This window comes from Sarcophilus harrisii, chromosome 3 (assembly GCF_902635505.1).
Source record: "Sarcophilus harrisii chromosome 3, mSarHar1.11, whole genome shotgun sequence".
In the NCBI taxonomy this organism is placed as follows: domain Eukaryota; kingdom Metazoa; phylum Chordata; class Mammalia; order Dasyuromorphia; family Dasyuridae; genus Sarcophilus; species Sarcophilus harrisii.
In genome coordinates, this window is record NC_045428.1 from 251810787 (window position 1) to 251828754 (window position 17968).

The window sequence follows — 17968 nt, forward strand, 5'->3', positions numbered from 1 at the left end:
CTAGATATCTTTATACTAACATTCAATGGCCTTACTTCATAATGGTATTTCTAAGAATGAAAGAATAGATTTTGAGATATTCAAGGAAATAATATTAACTGGATAAGCATGTCTTAGGGTATAATCAATAGCTCCCTTTGTTTAAGTGCTCTCTGGTATTGTAGAGTAAGAATCAAAAGATTGTTTCATTCAGAAAAGAAACTGGATAAACTCAAATACCATTTTTACGCATAACATTGGATTGGAAATTTGTGCATTCTGACCTCTGTAGTAATTTTTTTATCAGCCAAATTTTGCTGTCTGAGAAGCTGATTTATTAATTCTTTACCAACTGTCCTGACTTAAAAAGCAAAGCGCTTAAGCTCACCTATATTAGTGTCTTCCTTAGTTTTTTAACTGAGAACTTACTCTACATAAGAAAACTTTGACTTTCACATACAGATCTTAGATTTTCTACATTTCTCTTTCTTTGCTGGGGTTTTTTTTTTGTTGTTTTTTTTTTTTTTTTTAGCCTAATCTAAATTAGCACTTCTTAAGTTTTGAAATTTATGTTTTTTGTTACTTAGATTAGCATTCAGTGGAACTCTTCACATCAGAAATTTAATATTTCACTGGGAACCGTTGGTCCAAACTCAGGTTGCAGTAACTGTCACAATACTATCCTCCATCAGCTCCAGGAGATGTTCAACAAAACCCCAAATGTGGTCCAGTTATTACAGGTAACCAGTATAAATTCCTGGGATTTAATTAAAGTCAGAGTTGTATGCAAAAATTATTCATAAGTTGAGGAGGAATACATTTGTCACTTGGGGTCTTTTTGAGAACTTTAAAAATTTTAAAACAGCACAGGTGTTTAATTTGTTTGATGTGTCATTGTGTTTTAGATATTGTCAAAGGGGAATTTTGATGGGTAGCATCAAAAGGGCCTTAGAAATAGTGCTTTCCAGCTTCTTCATAGAATGAATCTGAAGGTAACAATTGCTAAACATTGAATGCTGGTGTATGTGTTAATGATCATTTAACTTTTCTCAATGTGTATGTGTGGTTTTTTGTTCTTATATAGGTACTTTTTGATACCCAAGCTCCATTAAATGCCATCAATAAGCTCCCCACTGTGCCAATGTTAGGCCTGACTCAACGAACTAATACTGCCTACCAGTGCTTCTCAATTCTGCCTCAGTCATCTACTCATATCAGGCTGGCTTTTAGGAATATGTATTGTATTGATATATACTGCCGGAGTAGGGGCGTTGTGGCAATACGTGATGGAGCCTACAGTCTTTTTGACAACAGTAAAATAGTTGAAGGTTTTTATCCGGCACCAGGACTGAAGGTAATAGTCTTAAGTATTCTAGCAATATTAAATATGTGAGGAAACATTAAAATGTACCCTGAAATATTCCTTTGCAGAGGAAAATCATTTAAGTTTTTTTTTTAAATGGAAAAAAATGATTCCATCTGCTTTATCTAAGCTGAATTCATCCTAAAAACATTATGGGAATTTTATTAAATTACATGTGTCTGCTTGGATTTTGTGGCAACCTTTGTCTTTTAGAAATACTTTCTTTTTTTAAAATGAGATGACCAAAAAATGATATGTCCTTAATTTCTCTTCCATCTGATTAGGAAATGACATTGAAAAGAATGGTGCTGCCCATTAGAATACTTCAGAAGGCATTAAAGCCAGGAAAGTAGATTTTATTTAGTAGGGTTTAATTCAATTCAGCAAGTCTATAATTAAGTACTTATGTGCTAATTGTAGTAGTTCCAGTGCAGCATGACATAGTGGATAAAGGGCTAGCCTTAGAGCCAGGAAGGTCTAGATTTTCTAATTGTACCTCTGACATCTACTAGCTGTGTAACTGAACAAGTCACTTAACTTTCAGTGCTTTTCAATAACTAAAACTGTTATGTTTAAGAGAAAAAAAACAGCCTGCATTGGTGGAGGAAGTTCCTTCATTTTGGAACTCCCTATATCTTTGAAGTCATGAGTCAAACTTTGTCCCTATCCTGTTTATTAGGTATTAGGGTTACAAAGACAAAAAAATTAGTTCCTGCCATCAAGGAAATTTACTTTCTCCTGGGAAAAGTTTATTGGAACTCATTTTTGTCCTATTTGAATCCTCATCCCTCTTGGAGCATCAGAAAAGATGCTACAAACCTCTGCAGTCAAGAAAACTTTTCCATCTCCTGGTTCTTATCAGACCAATTATGATGGGAAAAGAAGAGGAAGAACTTAGTACTTAACTGTGACAACCTCACTAGCACCCCAGACACCCCAGAATCAGCTGGAGTCAGGATAAACAAAAGTCCCTAGTTTTTATTCTTGGTCTTTAGGGATAGAAATGAATAGGATGGAAGCAGAATCTCTGCAACGGTCTTCTTCCTCGTCTACGCCTAAAGTGACCCTGGCTAGTCTTACTCCACCCCCTAGTCGCTCCTACAATCCTCTGTATATACCAATCATTGAGCTAGCACAGATAGTGGGAAGGACCATTTTCCAAGCACATACTCATAGAGTATTATCCAATCAGTAATTAGCCCTAAGTGCTTGAACTGACCTCAATGCTCTCTACACTTAACAATGTTGTTCTGCTCTCCCTCTGTAGTATACTTCCAATTTTAAAAAAAGAAAGAATTTTTAAAGTTGCTCAAAGGTTCATATAACGGCTAGAAGGGTTTTTAAAGATCATTTAATCCAACCATTTTACAGATTAGGCAATTTAGGCCTAGCTAAATCCCAGCCTAGGGTATACTTAGATCTGTTATGTGACCTGCCCAAGGATCACTAGCTTAATTAGTAGCAAACGGATTTGTGGGCTAGGCTTAGGAGTTTTTCAGGTCTTAATACTTGAATACTTAAATTGTCAAAATAATTGTTTTCATTTCTGAGCAAGAGTGAAAAATTTGTGTGATTGTACTATAACCAAGAGTGAAAACATTTGTCTGATTGTACTAACATACACTTAAAAGCTTTCTAATCAGAATGCTTTTTGGTGGTCATGTGATAAGGTACTTATTCTTTAGATTTTGACTTTTTCCACCAATCCTGAGGGTATCTGTTTTAGGGTGTGAATTTGATGTAAGAAAGATTTCTCTTTTGGGGCCATGAGATCTAAGTCTCTGTTGGCTGATTTTTAGACATTTTTAAATAAATTAAAAACATTTTAAATAGTGCATTCATCCTGTAAACAGTGCATTTCTGTGTATCAACAGACATTCCTGAACATGTTTGTTGATAGCAATCAAGATGCTCGAAGACGATCTGTAAATGAAGATGACAACCCCCCATCTCCAATAGGGGGTGATATGATGGATTCTTTAATATCACAGCTACAGCCCCAAGCACCCCCTCAACAACAGGTAAGTATGCTAACAGTTTAAGATTATATCATATACATATAATCTGTTTTTCCCTTAAACCAATCTTATTTGAATAGAAGCTTAAATGCATCATGTGATATTAAAACTTTACCCCCCCCCAAAAAAAAAAAAAGCTGTCACCTTGTATGTAAATGACAAGTTCTAAATCAGTATATCGGTTTAAAATTTTTCCTCCCATTAGAAGTTTATTTCAGGTATATAGGTGACTTTATAGTATAGTATTTTCTCTTTGTAGATCCCACAGGCAGGATAACTAATTTTTATGTCTGGTCAGAAAATCTTGACCTTATTGCAGAATCAGAAATCAAATGCCCAGCCATCTTCCCAGAAAAGAAACTGCTTGACTGGTTCAATTCATAGAGGATCGCTTAGTTTCCAGGTGCTCCTTTTATGGTATATCCAGGCATTGGTTACTTTGCCCTTCCTATTCTTCTCACCTTCAGTTGAAGACAACTCAAAGGACAAGTGTCCTTTTTCTTACACTTACATAAAATGGGGAGCTCTGTGGAGGAGTTTCAGACAGTTTCTAGTAATAAAACATGATCTAAGATACTGGGGCCCTAGAAGCATGAGATTATTGTTGATTTAGCTGGGTTCTACTGGGTGCCCACATTGCATTACCTGTAATTAAATAATGGGCCTAGATATCATGTCCTTTTTCCATTTATGATGTTGGGCAAGGCACATCTCTATCTCAGTATTTCTGCTTCTAAAGTGGTGGTACTAGAGGAACCTCTAAAGTTCTTTAGAGCTCTATATTGTATGATCTCAGATGAAATAACAGAACCCCACATCAGAATGCGGCCTTTTGAAGTTTTCAGAGCACATAAGCAATTTGATCCACAAAATCCCTGAGAGTTAGGTGTTATTTTTATATCTGTTTCACAACTAAGCAAACTGAAGCAGGCAAAAGCTGGAGTTTAACTCGGGTCTTCCTGACTCCAGACCCATTGTACTATCTACCAGTGTTTTCCTGTGGTTAAATTATAACGTGCTTCATTCAGTGAGCTAAAAATATTTAAAACCAATGAACTTTAAGCTGGTTGTCCTTAGCCAACCCAATCTTGATTAAAAATGATGTAGGTTTTCCTGCTGGTTACCCTAGTTTCGTTTTTTCCTACACACTTTCCTGAAGAGTCTTCTTAAATTTTCTTTGTTGAATTCTTACATGAATATTATCTTCAGTCCCAATAGGAAGCAGGACATTTCTCTTATGATCATCAGTCAGTTAATAAATAAGAATAATAAATGTTTATTAAGTGCCTCCTGTATGCCAGGCATTGTGCTAAGTGCTAGAATTACAAAGAAAGGGAAAATCCTTCATTCCCAAGTTATCTAATGGAGGAAATGACATGCAGATAAATGAACAAACAGGCTATATACAGTATAAGTTAAAAATAATCAACACAGGAAGTCATTTAGAAATAAGAAAAGCTTTTCTGTAGAAGATGGAATTTTTGTTGGAACTTGAAGAAAACCAAGAAGTAGAAAGTTAGAGCACAAGCATTTTAAACATGAGGGGTAGCTATTGAAAATGCTAAGTCCAAAAAAAAAAAAAATGTTTTGATCAAGGAACAGCAGGGAGGCCAGTGTCCCTGGATCATTGAGGACTGTAGGGAGTAGCTATGACGTAGGAGAGAATGATGTCACAAAATCTAGTGATAAAAGGGCAGTATAGTAAAGATAAGAAGGTGATTGACAGCACAGAAGTCGAAATATAAGCATTGACAAAAATCCATTAGAATTGATGATTTTGGAGAGAATAGTTTAATGATGAAATTAGAAGTCAGACTAGAGAATGTTAAAAAGAGATTAAGGAAAAATTTTAGACATCTTTCTCATAGCATTTAGCCACAAAAGGAAAAAAGAGACATAGTGGCCACCAAGGATGGGTGGATTTAGTAAGGATTTTTTGAGAATAGATAGACATAATATGTCTACCAGAGAAGATGGGAAAGAATGAGACCCGTTATGCATGTGGAAAAATTCATCTTGGTATGAAGGGCCACCTCTTCATGAGTAACAGATGAAGATGATATTGGCAAAGGGTCTTTGAGTAATGTGAGATAAAGAGGAAGAGAAAAGAGAAGAGTTCTCAGCAAATGGCCTCAAATTTTTTATTAAAATAGGCAAAGTTCCCAACTGAAAAGGTGAGGGAAATGGAAACCAAGGATTGAGGGGCAATGAAAACATTTGGAAGAGCTGCCATGCTAAATGGGATATGAGTTAATTAGCCTAGCAGCAATAAAAGCTTAGTTGAGGTTATATAAAAGAAATTTGTATTAGACCCAGTTGTGATTTTCTCCAATTTTATTCAACAGCATAGGAGTAAAGGCAGTAAGTAATGGAAGTGGCTGAGATTTAACAGAGCGGGAATAGTAATATCAAAAATCAGTCCTTTGAAGAAGGACAGCATAGAATTGAACTATGGGCCAACATGGAAAAGAAAGAAAATATTAACTAGTATACCAGCAAAGAATGCACAAGAGTGTAATTACTGGATAGTTGCCACAAAATTTGATTCATTTACTTCTGTGGAAAAGTCACAAGTTCAGATCCTAGACTTATTCTATAAAATAACAATTATGGTTTTTTGTTTTTGTTTTTTTAAGAAAAGGAACCAGGGGGAGTTAGTTTCAGGCCAGAGCATTAGATGTTTGAGGAATAGAGGGTTTTAAAAAAAAAAGCTTTAGGAATGTGTTAAATTATCTTAATTTGAAGTAGCATTGTTAAGTGGTTCAAGGATTAGGTTGGAAAGGGGTGTGGGAGGTGGGGAAATCTCTGTTGTACTTGGGATGATAGGCGTTATAGCCATATAAGACTCAAATTTTTAAAAATAGATTTCATAATAATGATGTGTAGGAGGACTATCCTTTCCTCCCATTTAATAAGGAAGATTTTTTTTTTAATGGTTTGAAAGCTTTTTACAAATCTGAAAGGAAATTTTTGAGTACTTATTCATTTGGAGTTAATGTTAATTGTATTATTTCATATCATGTGTGTTTTCACTTTTATTTTTAAACTTTTAGCCATTTCCAAAGCAACCAGGGTCATCAGGAGCTTATCCTCTTACTTCACCACCTACATCTTATCATAATACCGTCAATCAGTCTCCTTCTATGATGCACACACAGTCACCAGGTAAAATATCACTCTTTGTATTGTTATGTTTATTTAGCCCTCAAGTAACATTAGAAGCAATCAGTATATTGATAAGCAATAAACAAGATTTTGATGTTATTTGCCCTAGTCATGTAAAGGTTACTTTTCATCCAATGTTTTCCTTCTGCTGATTTATCTGCTCTCTTTCTCTGAATCTTTATTAAACTCTATTGCTTATTTCTTTATTATATGAATATTTAAAATTATATATAATGATCTTCCACAAATTGTCATTTGTGACAGTTAATCTTCTCTACCAAATTGCAAGGCATCAGATTCTAGCCCAGCGGTGGACAGGTAGCCAAACAACCAGTTTGGGATGAGGTTTTTTTTTTTTTTCAATCAGAAAGCTGGCTATGAAGGATGTTATTTTTTTTTTTCCTTACCATAGACATTCAGTAGTCTACATCACAATCTAGATCTGTGGATCAAGTAGCTACACTGATACAATGATACATTTCTTTAATTATTGAAATATGTACAGTATAATGAAAGCTGCTCAATAATTACATCTCCCTTGGTTAGGAAATCTGCATGCTGCTAGTTCACCTAGTGGTGCTTTGAGAGCTCCATCACCAGCATCATTCGTTCCAACTCCTCCCCCCTCCTCACATGGAATCTCTATAGGACCAGGGGCCAGCTTTGCCAGTCCACATGGTAAGTTCTCATATAGAAATCAATGATAAGACTGAAAGATTTTTCTGAAAGAAGACATTTTGGGAATTTAGACTAATAAACAAAGCCAAAAAAGAATTAAACTTGGAATATTTGTAAGAGACAATTTCTGGTCCCTTTTTAAAAAATGTCTTTTATTTAAGAATATGTACAAAAATATCTACAAACTCAGCCAATGTATGCATTTGTTTTGTTTGATCATTTATTTGTAACAAGGGAGGGCTTTTATTTTGTGGTGAAGAGTTGTAGGAAAGGTTAATGACAGTGATACCCCAAAAAAAGAGAATATAAAGAGCAAGCATAAAACATTTATAAAATATGCAGAAGAGAGTCAAAGGAAGTTGAGTAGACAGACTTGTAGTGTAGAATTGGTACTGCCATGTTAAATTTAATTTATACTTTTGAAAAATAAAAAGTTATAATGTATTTCAGATCTGTGGTTTCACAGAAGCCTTTTTTTCATTTCTTAAGGAAATGTTCATATTTGTTGGTGTTTGTCAAGTTCATAATAAGAAAAAGTTACAAAAGTATCGAGAAAGAAATGATTAAATAGATTCATATCCTTCAAAAAGATTTTGGGTTTCACAGCATCATAAATCTAATCACGTTAGCAAATTGAATATTTGTCAAATGAAGAAAATCTTAATCATCCTTTTTTCAGCTTTGTCAGCCTTACCTTGGAATAATAAAACATATCCAAAACAGATATGTCATGAATATATACCTTGGATGGAGGCATAATTTTAGCTGATTAGTCATCATTTATTGAGCTCTTGCATATTTTACATGCACTTGTGGAAAAAGAACTGAGCAGAGAATCTGAAGATGTGGGTTCTAGTCTCAGCCCTCCCATTTCTTTGCTATGTAACTTTGAACAAGTCATTTAGATTCAACTTTGGCCAAGCTTGGTTGTATGGATCAAAAGACCTTTATCTGAAAGCACCTTATAAATATATTAGGTGGTGTGGAGGATAGAAAAGGATGTAAAATGAGGTCCCTAGTCCCCTGGAGCCTTTAGCATGCTCTTTGAGTCTAGTGAGTTAATTGGGTAAGGCATTGATATTACTGCATAAAGTATTTGTTTAGGTGAATTATACCCTTTCTCAGTCTTTATGAAGATGGTGATATCAGGTATTACTCCATCTGGTTAATTACACATTAGATTCTGAAGTGTGGCGGGCTAGGATATTGTCTTCAGTTAAAATGTCATTTTTAAAGGAAAAAAATCAAATTGGGTAGCATTAATATCTTTGCTCTGAAAAGAAACATTAAGGTTTATTGTTATGTTGATCCAGGAATAGATTTCATTTTTAACCTTTTGTTTGAACACTTTCTCAGTATGATGGAAATAGTATATTGGAAATAAATAATGAAAATTTTGCAACTTATACAGGTACCATTGATCCTAGTTCACCATATACTATGGTGTCACCAAGTGGAAGAGCAGGAAATTGGCCAGGGTCTCCTCAATTGTCTGGTCCCTCACCAGCAACACGAATGCCTGGAATGTCACCAGCCAATCCATCTCTACATTCTCCTGTTCCAGATGTTTCTCATTCCCCTCGGGCCGGAACAAGTAAATCTCATAACCTTATTTTGTACAGATTAGCGCCTTGTGTTAATATTATTTTCTTTGTTCTCATAATAACTGAATATATTGTGTTCTCACATTTAAAAGAATTTAAATATAATGACCAAAGCTCATTAATCTTGACCTATGTAGTAACTTTTTTATAAAGGATTCATCATTTTTAAGTCATTTTATATTCAATTGAAAATTTAAAGAATAAAAACTTGAAATATTTGTAGGAAAAAAAATAAAAAGAAATCAATAATATCTGATAAGTTACCCTAAAGGATCAACCCATCCATGCTGTTTTTTTGGGGGGAGAGGGGACATTTTTCAATCATTTCTGACTTTTGTGACTCATTTGAGGTTTTCTTGACTAAAAGTACTAGAGTGGTTTGTCATTTTCTTCTTCAGCTCATTTTACAGGTGAAGTAATTGAGTCAAACAGGGTTATGACTTGCCCAGAGTCACATAGCTAGTGTCAGAGGTCAGAATTAAACTCAGATATGTGAATCTTCCTGTCACTAGGCCCAGCTTTCTAGGCACTATAAACCTAACTGCCCATCCAGGTTTTCAAATGTTTTTCCAAAAGTTTATCACTTGATTGACTTAAGTTTTCCTTTAATGAGCTGGATTTTTGTGACTTTGGACAAGTCACTTCTATCTGAGCCTCAATTTGCTCATCTGTAAAATAAGGGAATCATTTTAGATATCTGAGGTCCCTTCTGTCTCTATATGTTAAAATTTTATGAGCCTTTGCACTTATCCTTAAGTTTATACTGACTGTGGTCAGTTTGAAATCTAATACTGTGTTGCAATATTCAAGATTATGATTTACACATTTTAGTGTTGTGGCCCATCTTTTGAAATAGATTACTGAGTAATAATCCTTTTCTCATATAATAAATTAATAAGAGTAACTATTTATCAACAGTACTTTGTGGCCTTTTTAAAATTCAATAAAGTAAAAAAATTGTAATGACTGCACTAGTACCCAGGACACCCCAGAATCAGCCGGAGTCAGGATAAGCAAAAGTCCTTAATCTTTATTCTCGGTCCCCAGACACAGGATTGAACAGGATGGAAGCAGATTCTCCACAACTGCCTTCTCCCTCGTCTACCGCCGAGAGTGTGCCTGGCTAGTCTTACTCCACCCCCTAGTTCAATCTCCTATACAACAATCATTGAGCCAGTACGGACCATTTTCCAAGCATATGCCCATAGAGTATTGTCCAATCAGTAGTTAGCCTCAAGCGCTCAGCAGTCCTGACCTCAGTGCATCAACCCAATAGTTTCAGCCCTCTACAAAAAATAATGATTCGAATTTTAAAATTGTTTTTATAATTCTACAGCTTTTTGGTTTTGGCGTGTTCTAATTTTTCAGATTTGCTGCCACATTGAGTCCTATCTAATGAATGCCTTGTGTACAGAATGGGTTATTCAATTAAAAAAAAAACCCAGTTTTTTAAATAGTAAGGATTGTAAAGTTGAAAATAGAGAAAAATAAAATTGTCATTGAAAATTGAAATTAGCAAGTTTTTTTTCCTCCAAAAAAAGGTTCTCAAGCAATGCCAACCAACATGCCTCCACCTCGTAAACTACCTCAGCGCTCTTGGGCTGCATCCATACCTACCATCCTCACTCACAGTGCCTTGAATGTTTTACTTTTACCCTCTCCTACTCCGGGACTTGTACCTGGCTTGGCTGGTAGTTATCTTTGCTCTCCACTTGAGCGATTCCTTGGATCAGTTATTATGAGACGACATCTTCAAAGGATTATTCAACAAGAAACGGTATTTGATACTTTATATGTAATTTCACAAGCAAAAGGAATTATTCTAAATTATAGAATGTGGATTTTTCCTTCTCATGGCGGAATTAAAATCTTTTCCCTAATCTTACTAAGCTAGTCAGACTCAAGTACTCATCTCTTAATATTAGCATTATAAATAGGTTTTATTTATGTTGTGATTTCTGATGTGATGGTGTTGTGCTTCATTGTTTTATAGTTGCTCTGTGACAGATGTCATCTTCAAGCTGAAGAAGTACTTAACTAGACTTCACTACAGATTCTACCATTAAGTCTGATTAAAACAAGGATATTTGCTTTTTTGAAGACTTAAAATATTCTAACAATCTATATATCTGATTTTAAAATCAAATAAGTAATGTCATCTAAGAGTGATAGTTATTTTTACAGGTATAAACATGCTTGGGGGAGTGATTATCAGGCACTTTTGATTGTAAAACTTTCAAATAATACATGTGATTAAATTTATGTGACATTTGTGACCCAGTCATTACAAATATTATTGTTTATTTAAGTTTCAAAGCAAATAAACATAGTGAGTTTTAAAATAATTGTCATTTAATTATAACTTTTTTAGTCATAACCATTCACATTTTTAAAATGTTTTATGAAAAATTAAGATGTTTGAATAGACTTTTGGCTGTTTATAAATATTAGTAACTACTTATCAAGTTTCTTATTTTGAATATAGTTGTCAGCTGTCCCAACATAATTCACTTCTCCTATAGTCTCTTGAATATATTAATATTTGTGTAAATTGTTTTTGTTTTGTAGCTACAGCTGATAAACTCCAATGAACCTGGAGTAATAATGTTTAAGACTGATGCCCTTAAGTGCAGAGTTGCCCTCAGTCCCAAGACCAACCAGACTCTTCAGCTAAAAGTAACACCTGAAAATGCAGGACAATGGAAACCAGATGAACTTCAAGTTTTGGAGAAATTCTTTGAAACAAGGGTATGTATAGTTTTAGTAAGTTAAATATTTCTAAAAATGAAATGTGAAGTCATGTTAGAAGGAAAAGATAATTGCTTCTCTTAATTCTTTAGGTTGCAGGACCACCATTTAAAGCCAATACACTAATAGCCTTCACCAAGCTATTAGGCGCTCCGACACATATCCTCAGGGACTGCGTGCACATCATGAAACTAGAGCTGGTGAGTTGTAAGGAAAGAAGCTAGATCTGTTAGTGGTGATTCTGAGTACATCCACATATATGCATGTGTATATATGTATAAACAAAAGTGTGACTTGAATAAATATAGTGTCTTCTATTTCTGTGATTATTCATTTACCTTTCTGCCTCCTTTCTTTTCTTTTTTCTTTTTTTTTTTTTTTTTTTTTGGCTAAGGCAATTGGTATTAAGTGACTTGCCCAGCTCCACACAGCCAGGAAGTGTTAAGTGTCTGAGGCCAGATTTGAACTCAGGTCCTCCTGACTTCAGGGCTGGTGCTCTATCCACTGCACCACCTAGCTGCCCCCTCTTTTTTTTTTTTTTTTTTACTTAGAGGTATTTTACAACTACAAATAGGAATAGGGATCATTCAGCTAAATTGCCTTTATTATGAACTTAGTCAGCTTTTAATTTCTTCATTAATGGTGATAATCCCAGTTGCCTGTGAGAAGTTATTTAGAAGACACTGTGGAGGACATGCATAACTAGAATTGGAAATAAGCCAGCCAAGTAGTGAGAATTCAAGTCATTGCATTGGTACCCTTAAAATAAACAAAGAACTTGTTGGATGAGTCTTGAGTGCTTTTACATAAATACATATCTCATATTGCAATATTAGAGGGTCCAGAGAGGTTGTGTTACCTGTACTAGATAGGGAGTAGCTATGAGAATGTGATCATCGATTTATAAATCTAAGGACATTTTCAAAAAAACCTTTGATTCATAGTTCCATGTGGCAAAGTTTTAATCTTAAATGTTTTGAAACACAACAGGATACTTGACATAAAGATGGGAAACAGAGGTTTAGCCAAATCAACATGCAATATAAATGTCTGTTATTAAAAACTTGAAAGAAGTGAATATACAACAAATTAAAGCAATCACCATATAGCATAGTAGAAAGAAAACTACAGCCTGAGTTGGTTCTAAGAAAGTGGGATAGGCTGAAAAGATGATAATTACCTTAAATAAAATTTTAACAGACTGGTGAATGTTGGACCTCAGAGAATCCTTTTTTGTTTTGTTTTGTTTTGTTTGCAATCGGAGTTAACTGACTTGTCCAGGGTCACACAACTAGGAAGTTTTAAGTGTCTGAAATCACATTTGGGTCCTCCTGACTTCAGGGCTGGTGCTCTATCCGCTCAGAATCCTTTGAAAGAAAAAGTACATTGAATAAAGTTAGACAAACCCACCCTTCTAAGCCTATGTTCTTTGTGAGGGTTAGAAAGGGAATCCTGGACTAGGTGGGACATCAGTTTGACCAATCATGTCACTTTTCGTTTAAATTGGTAAAGAAAAACAACTTTCTCCAGTAGAGCTTTTGCATTTTAGAGCAGTTAGCTCTTTTGAGATAGTGATTCACATCACTTAAGATTAAGCAACTTAATACCTTGACCGAGTTTTCAGTGTAGTTTGTTGGATTTTCTAATCAAGATGAATTGTCTAGTTTACTGGGGAAGATTTTATTTCTTGTCAGGGAGTAGATAAGATAGTTATATATAAATCCATAATTAAGTTTTTAAATTATAAATTCATCAAAATGTAGGATATAACTGATATTTTTGTGATCTTGTAACAAATGTTCAGTCTGAAAAATTAGAACATATTTTGCCAAATTGAGCTACCATTTAACATAGCCTTATCAATTATTTTCTTCTTATTTCTAAATATAGTTCCCTGATCAAGCTACACAATTAAAATGGAATGTGCAATTCTGTCTTACCATTCCTCCCAGTGCACCACCTATTGCACCTCCCGGGACACCTGCTGTAGTACTCAAATCCAAAATGCTGTTTTTTGTAAGTATTATCCAGTAGTACAATTAAAAGTGACTTAGAGGTAAATGAGATCTTTTTATGGTGACTAAGTAAGTTTGTATCCCTTACATAAACAATCAGATATTGCCAAATTATAGGCCTCTTTCTGTACTTTGAAAGCTTGAATTTCATGGGTCAATTCCAAATTATTCAGTCAGTAGACTATATTTTAGATACTCTGTTTCCTTGCCTTGACCTATTCAACTTTTGCAGGTTGTCTTGTGTCTCCATAGCTTTGAAATCCATGAATCTTCATGGTATTGAAATCATTTTCTAACACCATGATTTTTTTATTTCCAAATAACACACTTCAAATTACACTCTATTCCTTGCACATTCCACTTTTCACTTGGCTTACTCATGCTTTTTTCCCCCCCTACTTTCTTCCCAAAACTTCTAGACCTGTATTTCCAGATACCTCGTGGATTACTCCACCAGAATACCCTGGCAGCTTAAAGTAGTAGTTTTACTTGTCTTAAGAGTTAGATTTTAAGTTCCTATAGAGCAGTTAGTTCTATATGTCTTTTTTATCCCCAGTGCCTCTCAATGAATGTTGGAATGGACCAACAGAAGTTAATTATTTGGTAGCCAAGTCTTGAAATAGTTAATTTACCTCTCTAAAGCAAATATTTTAAGCTTACTTTGCAAGAAAGTAAAGAATTGAAGTTTATAAACAGTATCTCATTTTTTTCTATATAGTAATAGCAACTTTCTTAAATTAAGATAGTTACTTTCTTTTACCTTTTTAAATCTTTAATTCTTTCTTTTGTGTGTGTTGTATCACTTACAGCTTCAGCTAACTCAGAAAACATCAGTACCTCCCCAGGAACCTGTTAGCATTATTGTTCCAATTATTTATGACATGGCTTCAGGTACAACACAACAGGCAGACATTCCCCGACAGCAGAATTCTTCTGTTGCTGCACCAATGATGGTTAGCAACATTCTAAAGAGGTTTGCCGAGATGAATCCACCGCGACAAGGTACATGACCAGTAGATGGTATTTTGTTACATGGGTCTTAAAATTCTGATGAGAAAGCGCCCTCCTCCTCACTTCTCTTTGTTGTGACCCCCCTTAATGTCTGCTTTCACTTTATCTCCTTCCTCACTTGTTATTTTTGTTCATTTCTCTGCTGCCAAGACTTTACTTTTGTTCATGATTTAATAATGGGACTGTCCCCATTGCTACTACCAGAAAGTTATATGTATAGCACGTGTTGCCAGAGGATTGTAGTTAGGACAACAAAATTTTCCATTAGCCCTGCTTCCCCCAGCATTGATACTTACTCTGTAACTCACAAAGTTGAAGTGCATGTTTCTTTATCATATTTCATGGCTGATGAATAACAAATTAATAGAATTATCTTTAAAAGTTCTGTATATTCATATGTTTTGTGAAGAATAAAAACTGATACAACTAGCATCACTGCTGTACGGGCTTCTTATGTAAGTGTCAGGTTGGGTGCAAGTGAACATTTTCACCAAGTGCTCAGTGAAGCTCTCAAACCTAACCTTTTCAAGGAAACCAGAATGTTATTAAATGTCAAACCCCTTTAATTTTTATTTTATATGGTAGCATTCAATTTAAAATTTTTGACTTCTGGCAGTGTTAAATTTTGTTTTAAAAAAAATTTTTTAATTCAAAAGGGGGAACTTTCCTCCATTTGACTCATCCCAAAGAAGACTCTCTTTAATCTGAATAAGATAGCAATTTACAATTTGAAATGAAGTGAAATTATTCTCAAAAAGATTGCATTCAATATATTCTTAAAGTTACATAAAAATTCTCTAGGACTAAGAATCATAGAAGAAATTATACTTAGCAGATTGTTTTTTTTTTTTTCCTCACATGATGGAAAATTGTGGTTTCCCATATTATGCATGCTCATAACTAAGGGATTGAGAAAAAATACTTTTTTATTTCAGAAGTAACCACAGTAGTCTCTTCTTACCTCTTAAGTTTTAACTGAATTAGAACTTAAAAGAAATACAGTAGCAGTAGGGAGGGTTATGCTTTATTTATTGCAATACTTCCTCAACTTTCATATTGCTATCTTCATTTCTTCCTTTGGCTTCTCACCTCTTTGGGCGAAAAGTAAAATTCTTCAAGAATCAAGATTGAATACTATCAGATCTAACAATCTTCATTTTTCACAGGTCAATGAATGGCATTACTATATTTTGTAAAATTTAAAATTATACTTTCTTGGGGAAGGGAGGGGGGGAATTATTTCAAACTGTATTAACCAAGTAGACTTTTTCACTTAGAGTGATGAATTTTCAATGAACTACAAAAAATTATACACTAAGAATCATGAAGATAAATGGAAGCTAGAAAGCTTTTTGGAGTTTAGAATTACTTGCATTATTCTGAAGGGAAATTTTTAAAAATATAATTTAGTTAAACTTTCATATGCCAGTTTCCTTTATCTATCTAGGTAACTAAAAATCATTGTCTTACTAGAACAATTAACCATAGCTAATGTCTGATTCCAGTTTCTTCCAGGGTGTTACGTGTGTTTAAAGTAGACTATTTATTCTGTGTAACTAGTTGCACTCTTTAACTATTGTATAATCATATATAAGTGACCAAATTAAGAACAGGGAGAAACTGTCAGTTTGTTTTGTTTGGCCAGAGCAAGTCAGGTAGGGGGGTCGGATGCAGAAAGACATTAAACAACACATCCCAACCTCAAAACTTTTCTTCTATTTGTATTCTTGGTTAAAATCTCTTCTCAGAAGCTTTTGATGGATATAACAGTTTTCTTAAAGAAATCTCAGTTTTGATAAAAAGATTTCACTTAGTAGAAAATGTTCATGTATCTTTAAAGTTACTCTGAGAAGCATAACCATTTACTGTAAATTTTTATTGAAAACCCTGGTAGATTTCCTAGACGATGCTAGTGGGGTTTTAATGAAAATTTTGCATCAAACACATTGATATTGTGTGGGTTAATTAACACTTAGGAAAAAAATAACCCTTTTATTTGCTAGGTTCAAAGGATAGAAATGAGTATGGCTTTAAAACCTAACTTCTATTAATGCTTAGTCGAGGCAAAGGTTTTACTATGGAAAATTTTCAGTGTTGCCATTATTGAGTACCTTTTTAAGTTAAAACCCTGGATTTGAATTAACTAGAAATTTGTTCTAAATCCCAAATATTGCCTTATAGCTGATAACCTATGAAGTTGTTTTTTAATTTTCCAATTTTTTATTACTCTTACAAGTTAAACACTAACCCCACCACCAGTTGTGTTAAGATCCTCTTTCCTATGTTGCGAATAGCTAATTAACATTTTTCTCTGTTACAGGTGAATGCACAATATTCCCAGCTGTTCGTGATTTAATGGCTAATCTTACACTGCCCCCTGGTGGGCGTCCATAGACACTATTGTTTTTAAACAAGGCTGAAAAATGAAACAAAACAACAAAAAAAAAAATCAAAAGCCTTCAGTTTAAAAAAGGAAAAGGACATTTTGACATGATTTTTTTTTTTTAAGAGATAAATATACTAAACTGGCAAAAAAAAAACTTTCAGGGATGCACTTCTTTCATCACAATGCGCATCAATCTTTTTGTACAGTGATCTTGTATAGTGTGTTTAAATGGGACACATTTCAAACTAGATTATAGGTCAGTGTCAGCTTGCCAGTAATAGATTTAATATTATGTTTTATACTACAAAAATTATGAAAAATGCCAAACTTGTTTATTTAATTGTTTTCTTATGTTTTGGGTGTAATAGTCCTTTTTTTCTTTTCTTTTTTTTTAAGGCAGGTCTGTCATTTTGAATACTGTAAAACTGTGATAAACTTTATATTGAAGCTGTATTTTAATATGACCGCTTTGAATCCTTACATGAAAATGTTCTGGGGTTTGTTATAAACATATCCCAAGGAAGCAATATTTAATAAAACTAGGTTAAAAAAAAAGTATGATAGTACTAATGTGTGTGTATAAACTCTATATAAACTCAGTTCCTCCCCTGACCTTTAACTTGGTGGGAGCATTCATTTGCAATAATATATGACTGAAACTTGACTACAAATACTTGATTGTATATTTTGAAGTTGAGCCAGTTTCCTTTTCTTTAAACCTTCATGGCTTTTCTTAGTTTGTCTTCACCAAATCATGGCTCTTTTTTGTAGGGTTTGAGTGGGTAGAACACATATTATGAGTGCTACATATGACCATGGTTTATAATTATTGCAGTAATAATTCTCATCCATTGAGAAAATGGAAAATTTCCCATTGGATAAAATTAGTTCCCACGATATTTTGCCATGCACCAGTGGGAAATACTCTGTTTCTAAAATCAAGAAATAACACTAAGATGTTGCAGCCTTGAAAGAAATTTCCTTTATTTCACTCAGACAAC

At 34.1% G+C, this 17968-nt stretch overlaps 1 protein-coding gene across 1 annotated transcript in view; it reads left to right on the forward strand.

Moving 5' to 3' along the window:
• MED14 (mediator complex subunit 14) overlaps window positions 1-17631 on the forward strand; it is a 59236-nt gene extending 41605 nt beyond the window's left edge. Inside the window, exons 20-31 of the mRNA XM_031959414.1 lie at window positions 567-719; window positions 1064-1333; window positions 3217-3363; window positions 6414-6525; window positions 7072-7203; window positions 8615-8797; window positions 10349-10584; window positions 11376-11555; window positions 11648-11755; window positions 13446-13571; window positions 14380-14572; window positions 16902-17631. Coding sequence (XP_031815274.1) covers window positions 567-719; window positions 1064-1333; window positions 3217-3363; window positions 6414-6525; window positions 7072-7203; window positions 8615-8797; window positions 10349-10584; window positions 11376-11555; window positions 11648-11755; window positions 13446-13571; window positions 14380-14572; window positions 16902-16975 — 1914 coding nt within the window. The 3' untranslated portion in view covers window positions 16976-17631. The remainder of the gene's footprint in view (window positions 1-566; window positions 720-1063; window positions 1334-3216; window positions 3364-6413; window positions 6526-7071; window positions 7204-8614; window positions 8798-10348; window positions 10585-11375; window positions 11556-11647; window positions 11756-13445; window positions 13572-14379; window positions 14573-16901) is intronic.
• The last annotated feature ends 337 nt before the right edge of the window (window positions 17632-17968 follow it).